This window comes from Oncorhynchus clarkii, chromosome 16, assembly GCF_045791955.1.
Source record: "Oncorhynchus clarkii lewisi isolate Uvic-CL-2024 chromosome 16, UVic_Ocla_1.0, whole genome shotgun sequence".
NCBI lineage: Eukaryota > Metazoa > Chordata > Actinopteri > Salmoniformes > Salmonidae > Oncorhynchus > Oncorhynchus clarkii.
Genome location: NC_092162.1, coordinates 42,923,485 through 42,945,937, shown reverse-complemented (window position 1 = coordinate 42,945,937; position 22,453 = coordinate 42,923,485). Strand labels below are relative to the sequence as shown.

The 22,453-nt window shown below is 41.4% G+C and overlaps 1 protein-coding gene across 5 annotated transcripts; it reads right to left on the bottom strand.

The window, feature by feature from the left end:
• Positions 1-1,000: 1,000 nt before the first annotated feature.
• On the bottom strand, positions 1,001-21,012 carry LOC139368509 (C4b-binding protein alpha chain-like). Of its 5 annotated transcripts, none has more exons than XM_071107498.1 (11): positions 20,587-21,012; positions 19,561-19,716; positions 19,242-19,430; positions 18,874-18,973; positions 18,536-18,609; positions 18,262-18,444; positions 10,678-10,854; positions 6,477-6,515; positions 5,686-5,727; positions 3,709-3,754; positions 1,001-2,976 (listed from the first exon to the last, which is right to left on the bottom strand). In XM_071107498.1, the coding sequence occupies exons 2-11, from the start codon at positions 19,637-19,639 to the stop codon at positions 2,952-2,954; spliced, it is 954 nt and encodes a 317-aa protein (XP_070963599.1). In that variant the 5' UTR covers positions 19,640-19,716; positions 20,587-21,012; the 3' UTR covers positions 1,001-2,951. The 5 variants fall into 5 exon arrangements, with proteins under 5 accessions (XP_070963599.1, XP_070963598.1, XP_070963601.1 ...); XM_071107497.1 differs by having other exon boundaries at positions 19,561-19,760; positions 20,587-20,969; XM_071107500.1 differs by lacking the exon at positions 19,561-19,716 and having other exon boundaries at positions 20,587-20,787.
• Between the last annotated feature and the right edge of the window lie 1,441 nt (positions 21,013-22,453).

Below are 22,453 nucleotides of genomic sequence, written 5' to 3'. Positions count from 1 at the left end.
GAGGTTATTAGTTTAAAGGAGGGGCTACAACCGGAAATGGTTTGTCATTTCTGGACAAGATCTGAAAGGTTTGGCTCTCCATTATGTTGAGTGTCTACAGTGAAAAGTGACTCTCACGCTGTGCAACATTGTCTCATTGTATGACAGAGTTCCTGGGAGGGATAGAATAACAATCACCATGAAATCATCTTGTCACACAACTCAGTATTCTCCCCTTCTAACAAACATTTGTGCCACAATGGAATCTTTTATTTATTACAACATAGATGTTTATTTTTGAGCTCTCAACTCCATTTATGTTAAGCTTCTTTTTTCCTGTCTCCAACCAAAATCAATAGACAAGACTTGTTCTATACAGGGCAATCACAGGAAGAACACACATGAATTCCTGACAAACGCAATGAAAGTCACCGGACTCATTAAGCAACATGTTTATTGCATGATATCATTCACTTCCTGTTTTACTGTCACACTAGATCTGGTTTAGATTATTAGTACACACAAGAATAGGCCTACAGTAAGTCAGTATTCAGACCCCTTCACTTTTTCAACATTTTGTTACCTTAGTCTTATTCTAAACTGGAATAAAAAAAATGTCCTGCGCAATCTGCACACAATACCCCATAATGACAAAGCGAAAAAAGTTTTTTAGAAATGTTAGCAAATTTATTTTAAAAATTAAGAAATGAGTTAGTTGTACATACATTGTTTGTGTGTTCGTGAAACACATACAGTTGGCTCCTAAATAATGATGCATCTGGTACTATCGTCTTAATGTTTAAAGGGATACGTCAGGATTTTGGCAATGTAGCCCTTCACCTTCTTCCCCAGGGTCATATGAACTCATGGATACCATGTGTGTTTCTGCGTAAAGTTTGGAGGTAGTTGCTAACTAGCGTTAGCGCAATGACTGGAAGTCTATGGTAACTGTTAGTAGATACCATGAACTTCGTCATTGTTCAGTATCAAAAGTAATCAATGGACAGACAAATGACACCGGTTCATGTATAAATGAGCGCTGTTTAATTGATTGGTACATTAAATCAAAACGTGAAGAAAAAAAAACATTCATAATTGGCTGACCACAACTTGGTTGTGAAACAGTGGTTTCACACTGATAATACAACTGGTAATAGACAGATGTAAAGTAGAGCATTTAGAGTCAGTGGTGAGAGCTACATTATACTTAAACACACATTAATACTTCATTTTATTCATTAAAAGTGCTCCTGTTAGATAGTCGTCTTAGATATAATGAAACAACCTTTTGGAACATGTATTTTCATTCCATTTTGAAAACATGCCGTTTTACATTTAACACTGCTGTTTATTTAGTAGGGTACATTGATCAGAATAAATTAAAGTCAAACCTACTTTCATATTCACCTAACATTGTGCTCTACTAAATAACAACATGGGTTCATATGAAGCAAACACTTGATTAGATCCCATGAAACATTAGAAATTAAATCGCATTTGCATCAACAACAACAAAAAAATCTGTAAAGACCACCAGTATGAGACGACCATGCAATGGAACAAAGAGGGGAGTGGAAAAAGTCAGTCAAGACATGAAATAAATACAGGGAAAACTGCAGAACGTTTTGTATTTTCCATTGATAAGGCAAAGTAAAGAATCTAAAACTCTAACAAATAAACGGATTCATTTTAGCCTTCTATATTAGTGAGAGCTGCAGGCTTCCTCTTAGAACACCATGGCCCAGTGGTCTTATTGCAAGAGACTTTGCATTTACTGAAGGCAGCAATTCAGCTGTCAGGTATGGTGCATGTTAAATTAGAAGTGGTTGAATAGCAGATCTCCAATACATTTGCTCGATATGCTTCAGCCAGTTGCCATAATGAATCTCACACATTCAATGTGACACATTCAAGAACAGTTTACAGGGGGAAAAGTCTCAAACATGATTCATCTCTGGAAATAAGACATAGGAACATTACAGGCATTTATTTCCCCTTTATATTAAAACAAAATGTCTTCACTTAAAAAAAAAATATATACATCTTTCCTTGGCTTATCTACAGTAGAACAATACAAAAAAGGCTATAAGTTCAAATAAAGATTCCAAAACTGGATCATGAGCCAGAGCTAAACCCACTCAAAAGTATACTCTGGTGTTTCAAGCATGGTCTCCTTGTAAAACCAAGCTTTTCGAATTCACATCACAATACTTGTCTAAGACCAATGACTAGAGCTAAACTTGGTGAAAGCAATTGATTCACATTGAACCATCTTTGCTCTTGAGCTCCAGGATATGAGTGTTTCAACACACCTGCAACCTGCTCTAGCAAACCAATCATGTTGACCTTCGGTGGCATGACTTATATTAAGACGTTGCGTCAAACACATTCCCCTATGTATTTATTTTGTCAGTGAAGCTAAAACTTTGTACTCCAGCAGTTTAGATCAAATGTTTGATACGAGGCGACAGTACGGAACGCCACATTTGAGGGTATTTTCATTACAAATCTGTTTTACTGTTTAGAAATGACAGCACTTTATGGTTCTATACTGGGAGTCTGGTTGGGCATCTTAATGGATATGATTTCCTTTATTTCAGAGCGGGCAAAACTGGCTTTGTGATGCAGGGTTGCCCTAAAGGGCAGCTTCCATACATGAGCATTTTAACTAAGGTGGTTGGCAATGAGAAAGCAGGCTCAGATAAAGAAAGTTATTTGTGAAGTACACTGGAAACATTAATAGTTATTGAATAATCAGGTTAGGTCACTCATTAAGCACAAGCTTCCAAATTGGAATGAACCAATTCATTCTTCATCGTGAGGTTTCTAAAACATCACATGATCGAGCTTCCTTTGAAAGGAAATGAACCCGGTGTTTGGGAGGGGCTGGTGCATTCATAAGCAGGAGGGTAGTGTATTAAATCACAGCAGCCTGTTCACTTTGACGCCTTTATCAACGAAGCAAGAGGAAACTAAGGCAAGTAAGACGACCTGGCACTGAAAAATAAATACCAAAAATGCAGTTAGAAAAATCACAAAAATACATTTCACATTTTTTTCTACACCTGTCCTGCTAAAAGAATGAACATAAACATGATACATTTGTCTTCAGAGTTATTAGTGGGCACATTTCCTAAGTAGCCAAATCGATAGCTGTAACCCAAAAGTTGAGCAATGTATTTCATGACTGCATTTCTGGATGACCAGGAGGCCAAACCTAGCCTGGAACCCAGACCTTTTTTGTGCTAACAATCCACTCCTTGCCATGTGTCATGGCAAACTGTTTGTTATATGACAGAGTGGTAAGGGGTGGAATGTTAGCAAAAAACAAGTCTGGATCCCAGGCTAGGCCAAACCCATTGCCCCAACAATCTGTCACCCTTGCCCGACACGTGAGTGGCAACCCGTCTGGACATCATCAATGACACCCACCAACCAGTTTAATGTTTAAGAACACTAGAAGATTTGACAAAATGGCCATTGCGTTTACTTTGCAGCTTCACTACTGTGGCTGGTGTGTGTATATTGATGTTAAACACCAGAAAGCTTTGCAAATATAAAGCATGCAGCATTTAGCTGAAGCAGCATAGGTGGCTATAACAGCAGCAAAAACCCAAAAGAACACATGAAACTGAACAACAGTTGTTTTAGTGAGCGCAAAGAAAAGAGGGAGGAGCCATGACAGGAAACAAGCCTTGATTAGATGTTAATGAAATGAGAATGACTTACCGTGCTTTATATTTGTAGACTATAAATCCTATAACACAAACAAAACCTGCAAAGAAAAAAGGAGAAGTTTGAATCCATGAGGTATTATTTAGGTAATTCTTACTTGGCATAGAGTTTAAAACATCAACATTCCTTCTCCTTACTGTGAACAACATTAATAAAAAATAATGGGATGTCAACAGAAAGGGGTATTGTTATAGGTTTGTATACCAGTAACAATAGAAAAGTATTACAAATAACTTTGTCTGTCCTGCAAGAAAAGGCTTGAACAGAATACTACCTAGGTAATAAAAATACACTTAGAAAAAAAAGAAACGTTCCTTTCTCAGGACCCTGTCTTTCAAAGATCATTTGTAAAAATCAAAATAACTTCAGATCGTCATTGTAAAGGGTTTAAACACTGTTTCCCATGCTTGTTCAATGACCCATAAACAATTAATGAGCATGCACCTGTGGAACGATCATTAAGACACTAACAGCTTACAGACGGTAGGCAATTAAGGTCTCAGTTATGAAAACTTAGGACACTAAAGAGGCCTTTCTACTGACTCTGAAAAACACCAAAAGAAAGGTGCCCAGGGTCCCTGCGTGAACGTGCCTTAGGCATGCTGCAAGGAGGCATAAGGACTGCAGATGTGGCCAGGGTAATACATTGCAATGTCCATACTGTGAGACGCATAAGTCAGCACTACAGAGAGACAGGACGGACAGCTGATTGTCCTCGCAGTGGCAGACCACGTGTAACACCACCTGCACAGGATCGGTACATCCGAACATCACACCTGCGGGACAGGTACAGGATGGCAACAACAACTGCCAGAGTAACACCAGGAATGCGCAATCCTTCCATCAGTGCTCAGACTGTCAGCAATAGACCGAGAGAGGCTGGACTGAGGGTTTGTAGGCCTGTTGTCTGGTGAGGACCCGCCTTACATCACCGGCAACAACGTCACCTATGGGCACAAACCCACCGTCGCTGGACCAGACAGGACTGGCAGAAAGTGATCTTCACTGACAAGTTGCGGTTTTGTCTCACCAGGGGTGATGGTCGAATTCGCATTTATCATCGAAGGAATGAGCGTTACACCGAGGCCTGTACTCTGGAGCGGGATCGATTTGAAGGTGGAGGGTCCGTTGTGGTCTAGGGTGGTGTGTCACAGCATCATCGGACTGAGCTTGTTGTCATTGTAGGCAATCAACACTGTGCGTTACAGGGAAGACATCCTCCTTTCTCATATGGTACCCTTCCTGTAGGCTCATCCTGACATGACGCTCCAGCATGACAATGCCACCAGCCATACTGCTTGTTCTGTGTCTGATTTCCTGCAAGACAGGAATGTCAGTGTTCTGCCATGGCCAGCGAGGACCCCAGATCTCAATACCATCGAGCACGTCTGGGACCTGTTGGACCGGAGGGTGAGGGTTAGGGCCATTCCCCCCAGAAATGTCCGGGAACTTGCAGGTGCCTTGGTGGAAGAGTGGGGTAAATCTAGCAAAGTGGGGTAAACTGGCAAATCTAGTGCAGTCCATGAGGAGGAGATGCACTGCAGTACTTAATGCAGCTGGTGGCTACACCAGATACTGACTGTTACTTTTGATTTTGATCCCCCCCTTTGTTCAGGGACACATTATTCAATTTCTGTTAGTCACATGTCTGTGGAACTTGTTAAGTTTATGTCTCAGTTGTTGAATCTTTTATTGTTCATACACATATTTACACATTTGCTGAAAATAAACTCAGTTGACAGTGAGAGGACGTTTCTTTTTTTGCTGAGTATGTTAAAAAAATAAATTATTGGTACAGCAACATTGTTGCATGATGACTAGATTTGAAAACGTTCAACATAAAACCAAACAAATACTGCTTATCCCGTTCGTCTTTATAAGATGGAATATAGTACAATTCTTGTTTTATTTAACAGGTCACCATGTTGGACGGTTACTGTCATTATCCACACAAATTCTATAGCAACTTACCAAGTCCACCTAGAACACCCCCTACTATTTTCCATGTGTGGTCTGTAAGAGAAACAAACGAGGGAAGGAATATGCCATCATGAATTTGCAGTAATAATTAAATCATCACTTAATAGCCTAAATAATGCTTGAACCATCAAAGAGATCATATACAACACCAATAGATAGCTACTGGGAGACAGCTTACTGTTGTAACAACATATACACAGAGACTCTGGGACTCCCGAGTGACGCAGCGGTCTAAGACACTGCATCTTAGTGCAGTGGTTCAAATCCAGGCTGCATCACATCCGGCCGTGATTGGGAGTGCCATAGGGCGGGCACAATTGGCCCAGCGTCATCCAGGGTCATTGTAAATAAGAATGTTATTTTTTCTTTTTTAAAAAGGGATGCTGGCCCATGTTGACACCAATGCTTCCCGCAGTTGTGTCAAGTTGGCTGGATGTCCTTTGGGTGGTGGACCATTTTTGATACATACTAAACTATTGAGCATGTAAAACCCAGCAGCATTGCAGTTCTTGACACAAACCGGTGCGCCTGGCACCATTCCCCGTTCAAAAGGCACCTACATTTTTTTGTCATGCCTATTCACCTTCTGAATGGCACACATACACAATCCATGTCTCAATTGTCTCAAGGCTTAAAAATCCTTCTTCAACCCGTCTCCTCCCCTTCATCTACACTGATTGAATTAACAAGACTTAACAAGTGATATCAATAAGGGATCATAGCTTTCACCTGGCCAGTCTATGTCATGGAAAGAGCATGTAAAACATCAATAGGTAGCTTACTGTTGGCCGCTGGGGGACTAGTGGGACCAGGTGCACCATCTGTTGTCAAAAGAGGTGATATTAGGGTTCACACACACACTTAACACCAACAATTACAGCTTACTGAAGTTTGATAAATCAAATAAATCAAAAAGAATTAGATGATGTTAGAGGCATGGCATGCACAAACTAGTGTTCAATTTCAACACAGCCAATACTTTATTTCTGTGTTCGAGGTAGTCTATGTGAAACATAACTCAAGGTAGGGTTCAGCCCTATGTGAATACAGATTGAGGTTTACTTCAAACCTTTTTGATATGGGTTGTATTTCCCCATGACTACTTGATAGGTACATTGTTACATACTGTATATTCAGATCACAAATCAATCCTTTGTCGTATCAGGTGAAGGAGAAAAGCCACCATAAACTACCACTTGTTGGCAGCCTGGTTCAATTTGAATCTATAATTCAAGTGTCAATTCAAGTTGAGACAAGAATATATCTTTGGACACAAATAAGTAGGGGAATTTAGCGAGCATAATAGGCTGTGTACTTCACAGTACCAATGACGATTCTCCACCTCAGCCAGACTGACATGCAACTTTGTGTGGAGGTAATTTGAAAGCCTCACCACAAACACACCACTGGCTTATTATATTACCATAAAGGATCAAAGGTTAGGCTAATGAAGTCAGTTGAGGTGTTAGTAGGGCTGTGACGGTCATGTAGCCAAATGACTGCAGGTCACTAATAACCATTCAAAATGTTTTTGGGAAACACATTATCGCCTAGTAAGGGGCTTTGGTTTTGTCAAAAGGACTACAAAGTAATGCAATACAATTAAGCCGGTACTTATTTTTGTCTAGTCTGTCACAACACTTTCCTGTTGTGATCCCTCAAATGCTTTAGTCAGCCAGTGTGGTCTGAGGAGTAGAATGGTCTTGGACAAGATGGCTAATCATTCACAAATAAAGTGTTACTCAGCAGACCCTCAATGGAAGGTAAGCAGCTCACTAGACCATGGGATTGTTTGAATGGATCAAAAGGTCGAATTTGAACACCATTTTGTTTTAAATAGTAACCAACTTTGCTACTAAAAGCATTAGGGCTGTTCAGAGAAAAAATAAATAAATAAAAAATCTTGGTCTGTTCTTTCAACCATTGATTTTAAAACATGTATTTTTCCATATATAACCACACCTTGTGTTTTAATAAAATCAACTATGCATTGAGATTTTCTGATGCTTTAAACTAGAGGTTGACCGGTTAATCGGAATGGCCGATTAATCACAGCCAATTTCAAGTTCTCATAACAAAATCGGTAATCTGCATTTTTGGACACCGATTATGGCCGATTACATTGCACTCCACGAGGAGACTTCGTGGCAGGCAACTAACTACCTGTTATGCAATTGCAGCAAGGAACCAAGGTAAGGTGCAAGCTAGCATAAAATGTATATTATAAAAAAGAAATCAATCTTAACATAATCACTAGTTAAACTACTAATATCATCAACCATGTGTAGTTATCTAGCTTGTCCTGCGTTGCATATAATCAATGCGGTGCCTGTTCATTTATCATTGAATCACAGCCTACTTCGCCAAATGGGTGATTTAACAAGCGCATTCGCGAAAAAAAGCACTGTCGTTGCACCAATGTGTACCTAACCATAAACAACGCCTTTCTTAAAATCAATACACAAGTATATATTTTTAAACCTGCATATTTTGTTAATATTGCCAGCTAACATGAATCTCTTTTAACTAGGGAAATTGTGTCACTTCTCTTGCGTTCTGTGCAAGCCGAGTCAGGGTATATGCAGCAGTTTGGGCCGCCTGGCTCGTTGTGAACTGTGTGAAGACCATGTCTTCCTAACAAAGACCGTAATTAATTTGCCAGAATTTTACACAATTATGACATAACATTGAAGGTAGTGCAATGTAACAGCAATATTTAGACTTATGGATGCCACCTGATCACTGAAAGAAAAAACATTTTGTTTTAGAAATTATAGTTTCCGGATTTGACCATATAAATGACCTAAGGCTCGTATTTCTGTGTGTTACATTATAATCATGTCTATGATTTGATATTTGATAGAGCAGTCTGACTGAGCGGTGGTAGGCAGCAGCAGGCTCCTAAGCATTCTTTCAAACAGCACTTTCATGCATTTGCCAGCAGCTCTTCACTGTGCTTTAAGCATTGCGCTGTTTATGACTATCAACTCCCGAGATTAGGCTTGCAATAAATACTATAGTGCCTATAAAAACATCCAAAAGTCAAAAGGTATATGAAATACAAATGGTACAGAGAGAAATTGTCCTATAATAACTACAACCTAAAACTTCGAACCTGGGAATATTGAAGACTCAGGTTAAAAAGGAACCACCAGCTTTCATATGTTCTGAGCAAGGAACTTAAACGTTAGCTTTTTTACATGGCACATATTGCACTTTTACTTTCTTCTCCAACACTTTGTTTTTGCATTATTTAAACCAAATTTAACATGTTTCATCATTTATTTGAGACCAAATTGATTTTATTGATGTATTATTTTAAGTTAAAGCGTTCATTCAATATTGCTGTAATTGTCATTATTACAAATATATATTTAAAAAAAAATAATAATAATAATAATAATAATAATAATAATAATATATATATATATATATATATATATATATATATATATATATATATATATATATATATACACACACACACACACACACAACAAATATGTATTAATTATAATTGTTTTGTATTTTTTAATTTGGCCGATTAATCGGTATCAGCTTTTTTTTGGTCCTCCCAATAATTGGTATTGAAAATCATAAATCGGTCGACCTCTACTTTAAACTCACGGTGATGAAAAAACACAAATGACTTAAGAGTGAGCCAGAGATCAAGATAACCATAAGGGAAAAAAGGTAACCTGTCCGACCATCCTCCTTTCCACTCCTACTGACATTCAGAAATTCTGCAGTTACTCTCCTGAAGTTACCAGTAATAAACTACACGAGGAGTCTGCAAACTTTCACATGTGGAATTCCAATTTATTTGACCATTTCTACTGATCTGCGTGCCAAGTTATTGTTTTCATATGCACTATTTGCGTGGTACAGTTTAATTTAATTTATAATAACGTCTTCGTATCTCAATCTTTGTCATGTTATTAAACAAAATTCTATCAAAATGAAAATTCTACAACCCTAAAAAGTAACATCTATTGCCAACTACGTAAAAGCATTGCAGGCTGCCGGTAGAAATTATCCTGATGAAAAATAAATATCCTATAAATTACAGGCTAAGCATGGCCAGTCTGCAACAAACTTGAAACATTGTATCAACTATTAACTTGGGTCCAGACTGACATTTTATAAAATATTTTGGGCCCCTCAAGAGTTTGCTGCACCAGTGAGCTCAGGACAGACACAGCTCTAGGGAATTTGCGCAAGGGATAAAAATGATTCAGGTAGGCCTATTTTATGAAATTTCCACTGGATCAGAGCATACATTTTCCCCTTTCACGCTAAGTGGTTCTCGAAAGGGAGAGAGCTGGAAAGATATTTAAAATACATTGAGGAACTATTGTCATGCTCAATGGATGTAAAAACATACTTTGTTTTCTTGCTGTTTGAGGTGAAGAGAGAGTGTGCATTCTGGAGGGAGACGTGCAATGGATTTGCCTCGGCCTCCGCAATAGATTCGTTCACTGAGATGGCCGTGAATAAGACCGGTGTCGTGTGCCGTATAAATAAATACATTTATTTTACTGCTCGACTACATTTTTTAAAAATAATCTTGGTCGACCAACAGCCCATTATTGACCAGACAATCAACCAGTCAAATAATTGGGGTCAGCCCTAAAAAACCATGCAGGCGAGTAGCAAGGAATGGACTAGAAGGAAATAATAGATGGAAATCAAAATGACCAAATCCAAACTAATGCATACTGGGAAAATAATTACCTGAGGTTGCTATGCACAGCCATGCATATGGTGAAAAATAATGATTAGCATGAAGACTAGGCCTACCACACATACCATTTTGTGTTATCAAAATAGTCTCAACATGTTTACATAAGATAGGCTGAATTCAGAAAGTCAGTTTGCTGACATATTTGTCTTCTGGTCCTAAAAACCAAATGACGCACAAAATGTCTAAGTTCAAATATAGGTTAAAGTGTGTTAAATAACAAACACCGAAACAAGTCTTACCTTTGCATGTGGGAGTAGGAGCTGACCAGCCTTCTATTTCACATGTCAGACTGGCCTCTCCCATCATCTTATATCCATCGTTGCACTTATACGTCACAAAAGACTTGTGCTTGTAGGGGGGCAGACGACCTTCAATCATAACGCCATTCTCAACAACAGGAGCAGGACATGAAACCACTGCAGATGTAAACAAAGAGCAATTTCGTTAGCTACTGTTGTGAACAAGGTGGGCCCAAGTCTCTCATTAGTTTTAGGCTATTTGAAGGCAATATCACAATTTTGCTATAGACACTTATTTATGAATTCTGGAACTTGGCCTTCAAAAATAAGCTAGAGTTTTTGTTTTACTCTTCGTCTGAGCTCAATGTTGCATCATGGTTTTTAGAGTAGGCCCACAGTACACATAAACCATGTTTTAGACTGCTCTATTGTTAAGGGAATTTTTATCAATGATGACTAATTATGTATACATTTCAATCAGGACTGATTAATCCAAATACTATTATGTTACTATACATGTACTAATCAGAATACTAAATGTTACTGTATATGTATGAGTTTTCATTCTTGATCCCAGTACTGAAAATAATGTGTGTGTGTGTGAACGTGGGCAAAAGTTAGAACAATGACGGTCTGTTCCTTGGTACAAATGAATGAACTATCTCCAGACTGTCTAGAATGCTTATCTACACTGACTGACCTTGGCTCTAGGCGAGGAGGGAAGGCTTGAGAGCTATAGGGCCTTTCTACCAGTGTCAAGAAGAGACGGAACATTTAGAAAACGCTGACGTCATTTTCAGTTTATAACCTGTGGTAAAATGTGTATGAACTCAGTACTCTTGATTAAAGGCTGTTACTTGACTTAAGACCGGGGCTCTGTCCATTCCTATAAAATAAAGGGTCTTACAAATCCTTCTGAATTGACTGAGTGTTTAATTTAATTGGGTATTAAAACAGAGGAATTAAATTCCTTCAACATCTATTAGCCTGTGTTGTATGTTAATACAACGGGTGGGTCTAATCCTGAATGCTGATTGGATAAAACTACATTCCGGCCTGTGTATTTCACAAGATACCACCTGCTAATCTATTTACTATGTTCCATCGCACTGTGCAATCCACTGTCTCATCAACCCTGCCAGGAAATGTATAACTAATGGCACGGAAGGAGATGGCTGCCGTTTTAAGATCCTGTAACCAATTGTGCATGTTTTTGCGTTATTTGTAAGTTATTTTGTTGATGATGTTTCTGCCACCGTGTCTTATGACCGAAAAGAGCTTCAAGATATCAGGACAGTGATTACTCACCCCGTACTGGGGGAATACTTTTCTTCAATTTACTTCAGACGCCAGACAAGGCCCTCATCCCTGTAATTCGCAGGAGAAAGAGACAGAGGTATCGTGGACGAAGATCCGGGTGCCTTGTTAGGATACGTCGCCGAAAGGGTATTCTACCTTTACCATCGTTCCTATTAGACAACGTGCAATCAATCGATAATAAAATAGAGACAAACTACGATCACGTATATCCTACCAACGGGACATTAAAAACTGTAATATCTTACGTTTCACCGAGTTGTGGCTGAACGACGACATTAATAAACATACAGCTGGTGGGTTTGAAGCTTTTTCAGGAGGATAGAACAGCGGCCTCTGATAAGACAAGGGGTGGCGGTCCATGTATATTTGTAAACAACAGCTGATGCACGAAATCTAAGGAAGTCTCAAGGGTTTGCTCGCCTGAGGTAGAGTCTCTCATAAGCTGTAGACCACACTATTTGCCAAGAGAGTTTGTGTATTTATCAAAGCTGTCTAAATACCACCGCAAACCGATACTGGCACTAAGACCGCACTGAATGAGCTATACACAGCCATTAGCAAACAGGAAAACACTCATCCAGAGAAGGCACTCCTAGTGGCCGGGGACTTCAATGCAGGGAAACTTAAATCCATTTTACCTAATCAGCATGTGTAACCAGAGGAATATATATATATATATATATATATATATATATATATATATATATATATATATATATATATATATATATATATATATATATATATATATATATAGAGACCACCTTTACTCCACACACAGAGAAGCGTACAAGCTCTCCCTCGCCCTCCATTTGGCGGGGGATATCTGACCAAAATTCTATCCTCCTGATTCCTGCTTACAAACAAAAACTAAAGCAGAAAGCACCAGTGACTCAGTCAATAAGGAAGTGGTCAGATGAAGCAGATGCTAAGCTACAGGACTGTTTTGATAGCACAGACTGGAATATGTTCCGGAATTCTGATGGCATTGGGGAGGACACCATATCAGTCACTGGCTTCATCAATCAGTGCATCGATGATGTCATCCCCACAGTGACAGTACGTACATACCCCAACCAGAAGCCATGGATTACAGGCAACATCCATACTGAATTAAGCGCGAGCATGCGCTGACCAACTGGCAAGTTGAACCCGAATGGTGCAGTGGCCTAAGGCACTGCATCCCAGTGCTTGAGACGTCACTACAGACACCCTGGTTTGAATCCAGGCTGTATCACAACCGGCCGTGATTGAGATAGGGCGGCGCCTAACTTGCCCAGCGTTGTCCGGGTTTGGCCAGTGTAGGCCGTCATTGTAACTAAAAATTTGTTCCTAACCGACTTGCCTAGTTAAATAAATAAGTGTCCTAACTGACATATTCAACCTATCCCTGACAGAGTCTGTAATACCAACATGTTTCAAGCTGACCACCATAGTCCCTGTGCCCAAGAACACTAAGAACCTGCATAAATGACTACCAACCATAGCACTCACATCTGTAGCCATGAAGTGCTCTGAAAAGGCTGATCATGTCTCACATCAACAATATCCCAGAAACCCACTCCAATTGGCATACCGCCCCAGCAGATCCACAGACAACGCAATCTCTATTGCACTCCATACTGCCCTTTCCCACCTGGACAAAAGGAACACCTATGTGAGAATGCTATTCATTGACTACAGCTCAGCATTCAGACCCATAGTGCCCTCAAAGCTCATCTCTAAGCTAAGGACCTGGGACTAAACACCTCCCTCCGCAACTGGATCCTGGCCTCCCCCAGGTGGTAAGGGTAAGTAACACCACATCCGCCATGCTGATCCTCAACACAGGGCCCCTCAGGGGTGCGCGCTCAGTCCCCTCCGTACTCCCTGTTCACTCATGACTGCATGGCCAGGCATGACTCCAACACCATCGTCAAGTTTGCTGATGGCGCCGACAGAGATGGCCGCCTCGCTTCATGTTCCTAGGAAACTATGCAGTTTTTAGTTTTTTTACGTGTTATTTCTTACATTAGTACCCCAGGTCATCTTAGGTTTCATTACATACAGTCGAGAAGAACTACTGAATATAAGATCAGCGTCAACTCACCATCAGTACAACCAAGAATATGATTTTCGCGAAGCGGATCCTGTGTTCTGCCTTTCAACCAGGACAACGGAATGGATCCCAGCCGGCGACCCAAAAAAAACGACTCCGTAAAAGAGGGAAACGAGGCGGTCTTCTGGTCAGACTCCGGAGACGGGCACATCGTGCACCACTCCCTAGCATTCTTCTCGCCAATGTCCAGTCTCTTGACAACAAGGTTGATGAAATCCGAGGAAGGGTAGCATTCCAGAGGGACATCAGAGACTAACGTTCTTTGCTTCACGGAAACATGGCTCACTGGAGAGACGCTATCGGAGGCGGTGCAGCCAGCGGGTTTCTCCACGCATCGCGCCGATAGAAACAAACATCTTTCTGGTAAGAAGAGGGGCGGGGGCGTATGCCTTATGGCTAACGAGACTTGGTGTGATCACAGAAACATACAGGAACTCAAATCCTTTTGCTCACCTGATTTAGAATTCCTCACAATCAAATGTCGACCGCATTATCTACCAAGAGAATTCTCTTTGATTATAATCACAGCCGTGTATATTCCCCCTCAAGCAGACACATCGATGGCTCTGAACAAACTTTATTTGACTCTTTGCAAACTGGAATCCATACATCCTGAGGCTGCATTCATTCTAGCTGGGGATTTTAACAAGGCTAATCTGAAAACAAGAGTCCCTAAATTGTATCAACATATCGATTGCGCAACCAGGGCTGGAAAAACCTTGGATCATTGTTATTCTAACTTCCGCGACACATATAAGGCACTGCCCCGCCCTCCTTTCGGAAAAGCTGACCACTACTCCATTTTGCTGATCCCTGCCTACAGACAGAAACAAGAAGCTCCCACGCTGAGGTCTGTCCAACGCTGGTCCGACCAAGCTGATTCCACACTCCAAGACTGCTTCCATCACGCGGACTGGGATATGTTTCGTATTGCGTCAGATAACAACATTGACGAATACGCTGATTCGGTGTGCGAGTTCATTAGAACATGCGTTGAAGATGTCGTTCCCATAGCAACGATTAAAACATTCCCTAACCAGAAACCGTGGATTGATGGCAGCATTCGCGTGAAACTGAAAGCGCGAACCACTGCTTTTAATCAGGGCAAGGTGACTGGTAACATGACCGAATACAAACAGTGCAGCTATTCCCTCCGCAAGGCTATCAAACAAGCTAAGCGTCAGTATAGAGACAAAGTAGAATCTCAATTCAACGGCTCAGACACAAGAGGTATGTGGCAGGGTCTACAGTCAATCACGGACTACAAGAAGAAAACCAGCCCAGTCACGGACCAGGATGTCTTGCTCCCAGGCAGACTAAATAACTTTTTTGCCCGCTTTGAGGACAATACAGTGCCACTGACACGGCCTGCAACGAAAACATGCGGACTCTCCTTCACTGCAGCCGAGGTGAGTAAAACATTTAAACGTTAACCCTCGCAAGGCTGCAGGCCCAGACGGCATCCCCAGCCGCGCCCTCAGAGCATGCGCAGACCAGCTGGCCGATGTGTTTACGGACATATTCAATCAATCAGTCAATCAAACCAGTCTGCTGTTCCCACATGCTTCAAGAGGGCCACCATTGTTCCTGTTCCCAAGAAAGCTAAGGTAACTGAGCTAAACGACTACCGCCCCGTAGCACTCACTTCCGTCATCATGAAGTGCTTTGAGAGACTAGTCAAGGACCATATCACCTCCACCCTACCTGACACCCTAGACCCACTCCAATTTGCTTACCGCCCAAATAGGTCCACAGACGATGCAATCTCAACCACACTGCACACTGCTCTAACCCATCTGGACAAGAGGAATACCTATGTGAGAATGCTGTTCATCAACTACAGCTCGGCATTCAACACCATAGTACCCTCCAAGCTCGTCATTAAGCTCGAGACCCTGGGTCTCGACCCCGCCCTGTGCAACTGGGTACTGGACTTCCTGACGGGCCGCCCCCAGGTGGTGAGGGTAGGCAACAACATCTCCACCCCGCTGATCCTCAACACTGGGGCCCCACAAGGGTGCGTTCTGAGCCCTCTCCTGTACTCCCTGTTCACCCACGACTGCGTGGCCACGCACGCCTCCAACTCAATCATCAAGTTTGCGGATGACACAACAGTGGTAGGCTTGATTACCAACAACGACGAGACGGCCTACAGGGAGGAGGTGAGGGCCCTCGGAGTGTGGTGTCAGGAAAATAACCTCACACTCAACGTCAACAAAACTAAGGAGATGATTGTGGACTTCAGGAAACAGCAGAGGGAACACCCCCCTATCCACATCGATGGAACAGTAGTGGAGACGGTAGTAAGTTATGTTCCTCGGCATACACATCACAGACAAACTGAATTGGTCCACTCACACAGACAGCATCGTGAAGAAGGCGCAGCAGCGCCTCTTCAACCTCAGGAGGCTGAAGAAATTCGGCTCGTCACCAAAAGCACTCACAAACTTCTACAGATGCACAATCGAGAGCATCCTGGCGGGCTGTATCACCGCCTGGTACGGCAACTGCTCCGCCCACAACCGTAAGGCTCTCCAGAGGGTAGTGAGGTCTGCACAACACATCACCGGGGGCAAATTACCTGCCCTCCAGGACACCTACACCACCCGATGTTACAGGAAGGCCATAAAGATCATCAAGGACAACAACCACCCGAGCCACTGCCTGTTCACCCCGCTATCATCCAGAAGGCGAGGTCAGTCCAGGTGCATCAAAGCTGGGACCGAGAGACTGAAAAACAGCTTCTATCTCAAGGCCATCAGACTGTTAAACAGCCACCACTAACATTGAGTGGCTGCTGCCAACACACTGACTCAACTCCAGCCACTTTAATAATGGGAATTGATGGGAAATGTAAAATATATCACTAGCCACTTTAAACAATGCTACCTAATATAATGTTTACATACCCTACATTATTCATCTCATATGTATACGTATATACTGTACTCTATATCATCTACCGCATCCTTATGTAATACATGTATCACTAGCCACTTTAACTATGCCACTTTGTTTACATACTCATCTCATATGTATATACTGTACTCGATACCATCTACTGTATCTTGCCTATGCTGCTCTGTACCATCACTCATCCATATATCTTTATGTACATATTCTTTATCCCCCGTGTATAAGACAGTAGTTTTGGAATTGTTAGTTAGATTACTTGTTGGTTATTACTGCATTGTCGGAACTAGAAGCACAAGCATTTCGCTACACTCGCATTAACATCTGCTAACCATGTGTATGTGACAAATAAAATTTGATTGGATTTGACAACCACGATGAGACAGCCTATAGGGAGGAGGTCAGAGAACTGGCTGTGTGGTGCCAGGACAACAACCTCTCCCTCAACGTGATCCAAGACCAAGGAGATGATTGTGGACTACAGGAAAAGGAGGACCATGCACGCCCCCATTCTCATCAACGGGGCTGCAGTGGAGCAGGTTGAGAGCTTCAAGTTCCTTGGTGTCCACATCACCAACAAACTAACAGGTTCCAAGCACACAAAGACAGTCGTGAAGAGGACTAAATAAAGCTAACTAGAAAACAGCTTAAACAAATGCAGCTACTTTGCTGTTATTCTGGCTGCACTTTGACGTGACTAAGTTAGCCGTAGTTGGCTAGCAAGCAAGCAAGGGATAAGACCATTGCCAGCCAGTATGGCATTTAGAACTAACAACTGGGTCGCGTCCATAGACACAGAACAAAAGACTGAATGACTGGTTTGCGTCTCTAGCAATCCTACATTTGTGTCAGGAATATGTCTTGTGGAAGGATGAAATAGTATGAAGAAATAAATCAAAATAACGGTTTTTATTTTTTTTATATGTCAATCACTATTTGAATATGTTGGTAACTCGTTGTATAAAAGTGATAATGTCCTCGACGCCGGTGTTTGGAGGATATATTGGCACGGTTTGCCGGCACTCGACGAAAACGAACAACATTCGTGCCAATACATTCTTCAAACACCGGCTTCTCGGGCATTATCACTTAAATGTCTCACGCACATCTCTGCTTATGTTATTTCTTTGTATCAGGCTAGATAGTGATATTTTTGTAATTAAAAAAAATATGTTCAGATGAGGTCATCTGGACCCTGACATTGCTCATGATTGTGTGGTAGAAGGGGTGAAAAAGGCAAGCTTTCAACGTACTTTTACACTCCGGTGGAGCTGGCTGGAATTCTCCTTCCTTTTCACAGACTATGGATTTAGTTCCAACCAGAGTGAATTCCTTCTCACAGCTATATTCCACAACACCTCTATAGTGGTACACTTCATCAGGTGGGATAACAAGTCCACCGTTGACAATGGTGGGGGGCTTTCCACACTTCACCACTGCAGAGTAGAACACAACAGCAGTTATGAACAGTTTTGATCTTGGCACAAGCATAGAACTGTTTAAGATAGTTATTTTCACTTGACTAACCTTCACATACAGGAACTCTGCCATCCCAGCCTTCGACCATACAGTTCCTTACACCGCTGCCCACAAGCATATAGCTGAAAAAGATTACACAATATGAGACAGTATTTGGACCATTGGTTTTGGGATAGCAAGGGGTTACAACATACTGTTCACTGATCATGATATCATAAGCTTTACAAACATTTCCTTTAGCTTTTAGGGACGAAAAGTATTAGGCCTGCAAATTGTGAACTTTGTGAAACATGACATGTTAAAGTACTCAGTTGAGCCCTATTAAAGAATGAGTGTGCACGCACAAGAGAGAGCGAGAGAGGGGAGGCAAATAGCCTTGCACTGACCCAGTGTCACAGGTAACAGCAGCTCTGGCACCGAACAGAATGCCTTCATCGAGAATATATTTGCCATTCATCACTTCCCCTGGGTGGCCACATGACTTTCCTGAAAACCATGAAGAAAACTAGTCAGACTCATGTACAGAGGAAATGTAGGCTAGCTTGGAATATACTTGTTTTGTGCTAACATGCCACTCCATGTCATATGCCAAACATATTGGCATATGACATGGAGTGTCAAGGAGTGGAATTTTTTGCACAAAACAAGTCTGGATTCCAGGCTAGGCTTAGGCTAGTATTTCACTGAGTTTTATGGATGGGCAATGAATATATCAACTTTTTACCACAACAATAAATACAATTATTGGAATTACTTGTGCATGTCAGTGTCACTGTACTCCACACGCCAGCAGTACAGGTGACTGATCGAGACCCTCCTGCACGGGCATATCCAATTTCACACTCAAAACTTGCGTTTGTTCCCTCTCCAAATGTCTCTTTGGTGATGAAGGCTTCTGTCAAAACCATGTTGGGCTTTCCTATGGGTTTGGAGCATTCTTGAGCTGAAAGATGTGGAAGAAAGAGTTCATGTTAATGACCAAGGCAGCCAAATGCAGGAGTCAAAACCTTTAAACCATAGACTGTAGACAGGGTGAGTTGCATAGAAATATAACTGATTCTAGTTGACCCTACCTTGAACAGGAAGAACCATGAAGGCAAGTTGTACCATCCCTATTATCAAGGACCAACAGACGTCTTTAGAAGGCAGCATGACGTCTTCTTTTCCCGTAACAAGCAGCAACACACGATTTCCTGGATTGGTTTGTTTGTTCGAGTAAAGTTCCCCACCTAAACGGATGATCTTCTCGCAATATCCACTTTTCGTAATCAGACTGTGTTGACATGGAAAGAGACACCATTATGTTAATGTTAGCCGGGGGTGGGTATAATTTCTGGAACGTTCCAACAGGAATCCGTTCCAAAAACGTCGTAAATAACAAGGTTGCCAACAAACAACGCATACAAAGTTGTATAGCGGCAGTGTAAAATACCAGGTAGAGAGCGGGCAATTTTGTTGAGTTTTTCACTCACCACGTTTATTCCGAAAAATGTCTGTCCTCACTCTGGTAGCCTATGGACAAACAATAATAAGCTACGTGGTGAGTTGATGCCTATTCGGCAGCTAGTTAGCGAGGTGAATTGATCATGCTACTTTGTATGCGTTTGTTGGCATCCTTGTTATTCACGAAGATTTTGGAACAGTTTCCTGTTGGAACGTTCCACATTATACCCACCCGTTAGCTGGCACTGGGTGGAACCTGCGAGATATCTAGCCTGGCTAATTAGCTAACGTTAACTGGATCAGTTAACTACCGTGTTTGCGTACATGGCACTGTCTATAACAAATAAGTCATAATGCCAAATAGACCGTTGTTTGTAGGATATTGGCACGGGTGTTAAGACCTGAGAAGAAGTCTATACAAATCTCCTCAGATGAAAACTCAATGTGAGTCTAAAATAAAATGTGAGATAATGTCTAGATGCTTTTTATAGTGGAGAACAAGTTTAGAATTAGCCTGGCAGGGTTGATGATGAGGCATTTTAACGTGGAAAAGACACCGTCTGGAATGCGCTTTTAACCAAACAGCATTCAGGATTAGACCCACCCGTTGTATAATATCCAATAATTATCAGCTATGGTATTTGGAAAAGTCTTACCTTTATTGTTCAAAGTCTGTATGCTTTCTTCAAATTCCAACTGTCAGTCTGTCTAGTAGTAGCAAATGTACGTTTGTGTTGCGCATTTTCTTCTTCTTTGGTGAGGTTTAACGACGGTTGGCATCCAATATGTTGCATTAACGCCACGAACTGGACTGGAGTAAAAATCCGTTATACCTTGCTCTACAACAACGGAAAAGGGGGGGAATGCGCTACAACAACGGAAAAGGAGGGGGAATGCGCTACAACAACGGAAAAGGAGGGGGAATGCCCAACCTACTAACCCTACACCCCATTCCACTATTGTGACCCTATTTGATCCTACACCAGGCCACCTGCCTGGGAGGACAGGAGACTACCATTTAATACCCCCCGTGGCTCTTCTGCAGTTAAATCACAGACAGAACAATGAGACAGGTGTACAATGAGACCGCTGTATAAATGTGAAGCAGTGGCCGGCAGTGGGAGATGGAACCAGATGGATTTTGGCCGACATTCTGCTAATTTACTCATCAACTAAACCTTTGATTTCAATACAGTTTTCTCTTCCCAAACCTACAATCTGTTATGAATAGAGTGGACACATTTTTGTAGACTTTACCCTTTGCCAAAGTTTTAAAAAGTGTTGTTGTTTAGGAGTGCAAAGGCGAATTGATTTATTGCACACGCTCTCTTCACCGAGTATGCGTCCCCAGCGGAAATGCGCCAATAGGATCTCGCTAGCTCGTTCTTGGCTCTGCCCACCTCCTTGCTTGTTCTGCCCACTATGACTCATTTGTTCCCAATTGAAAGGACAGACTGTTGTCTAGCTTGATTTTGTTATAAAAAAAAATATTAGATTAAATGTTGTAATAGCAAGTACTTCTCTGCAGCTGTCACCACAACACCTATTTTCTGTGACTTAAGGTCCATTCCTACGGTACAGTTGATAACCATGACCGCTTCAAAGCCAACCTTACTGAAGTACATTTCATTCATTATCTTATCACTCTGTGCAGTTTCACCACGCTCTCCACCGGGGTCAGTGTCGCACCAGACGGCGGGCATCATCGGCCCCGGGAATCTTCCGTTTCACCCCTGCCTTTACACAGGCAATCACTCCTTTCAATGGTGCACTTTTCTTCATCACAAGACCACTTCTTGACCACCACATACATATATTATTATACCTTTATTTAACTAGGCAAGTCAGTTAACAAATTCTTGTTTTCAATGACGGCCTAGGAACAGTGGGTTAACTGCCTTGTTCAGGGGCAGAACGACAGATTTGTACCTTGTCAGCTCAGGATTCGATCTTGCAACCATTCGGTAACTAGTCCAATAAGGTAAGATTTTTCATGAAGTGCTTTGAGAGGCTAGTTAAGGATCATATTATCTCCACCTTACCCAACACCCTAGACCAGTGGGGTGGTGGGATACATTTGGGGATAGAAAAATGCATTTTGTGTAAACTTAAACCACTAAAACCGATTTAAAAAATATATATATATTTTGTAATATAATGGACATTTTCCAATAACAGCCCATCATTTTTAAGAATTTACAATCAACACAATAAAAGCTAGACAATAAGGCCCCCATTGATTTTGTTAAAATGTTTGAGAATAACACAGCATTCAACATGTCAAAATGCGTAGAATGCTGCCAAATGTTCTCTACCTCAAGGCAAAATGTATAGAATTGCAGAAAATTGGCTTTAACAGTTTTAAACTTTATTACAGCTCCATGGCAGGATGTGTGGAATTGCAGGAGACTAGCTTTGAAACTGCAAAAATGTATCTTTGCTGCCAAGATAACTTTTTTTTACTTATTCTTTGGTCTGAATGTTTTTTCACCACTCAACCCTTATGGTGGGTCGCGACTAATT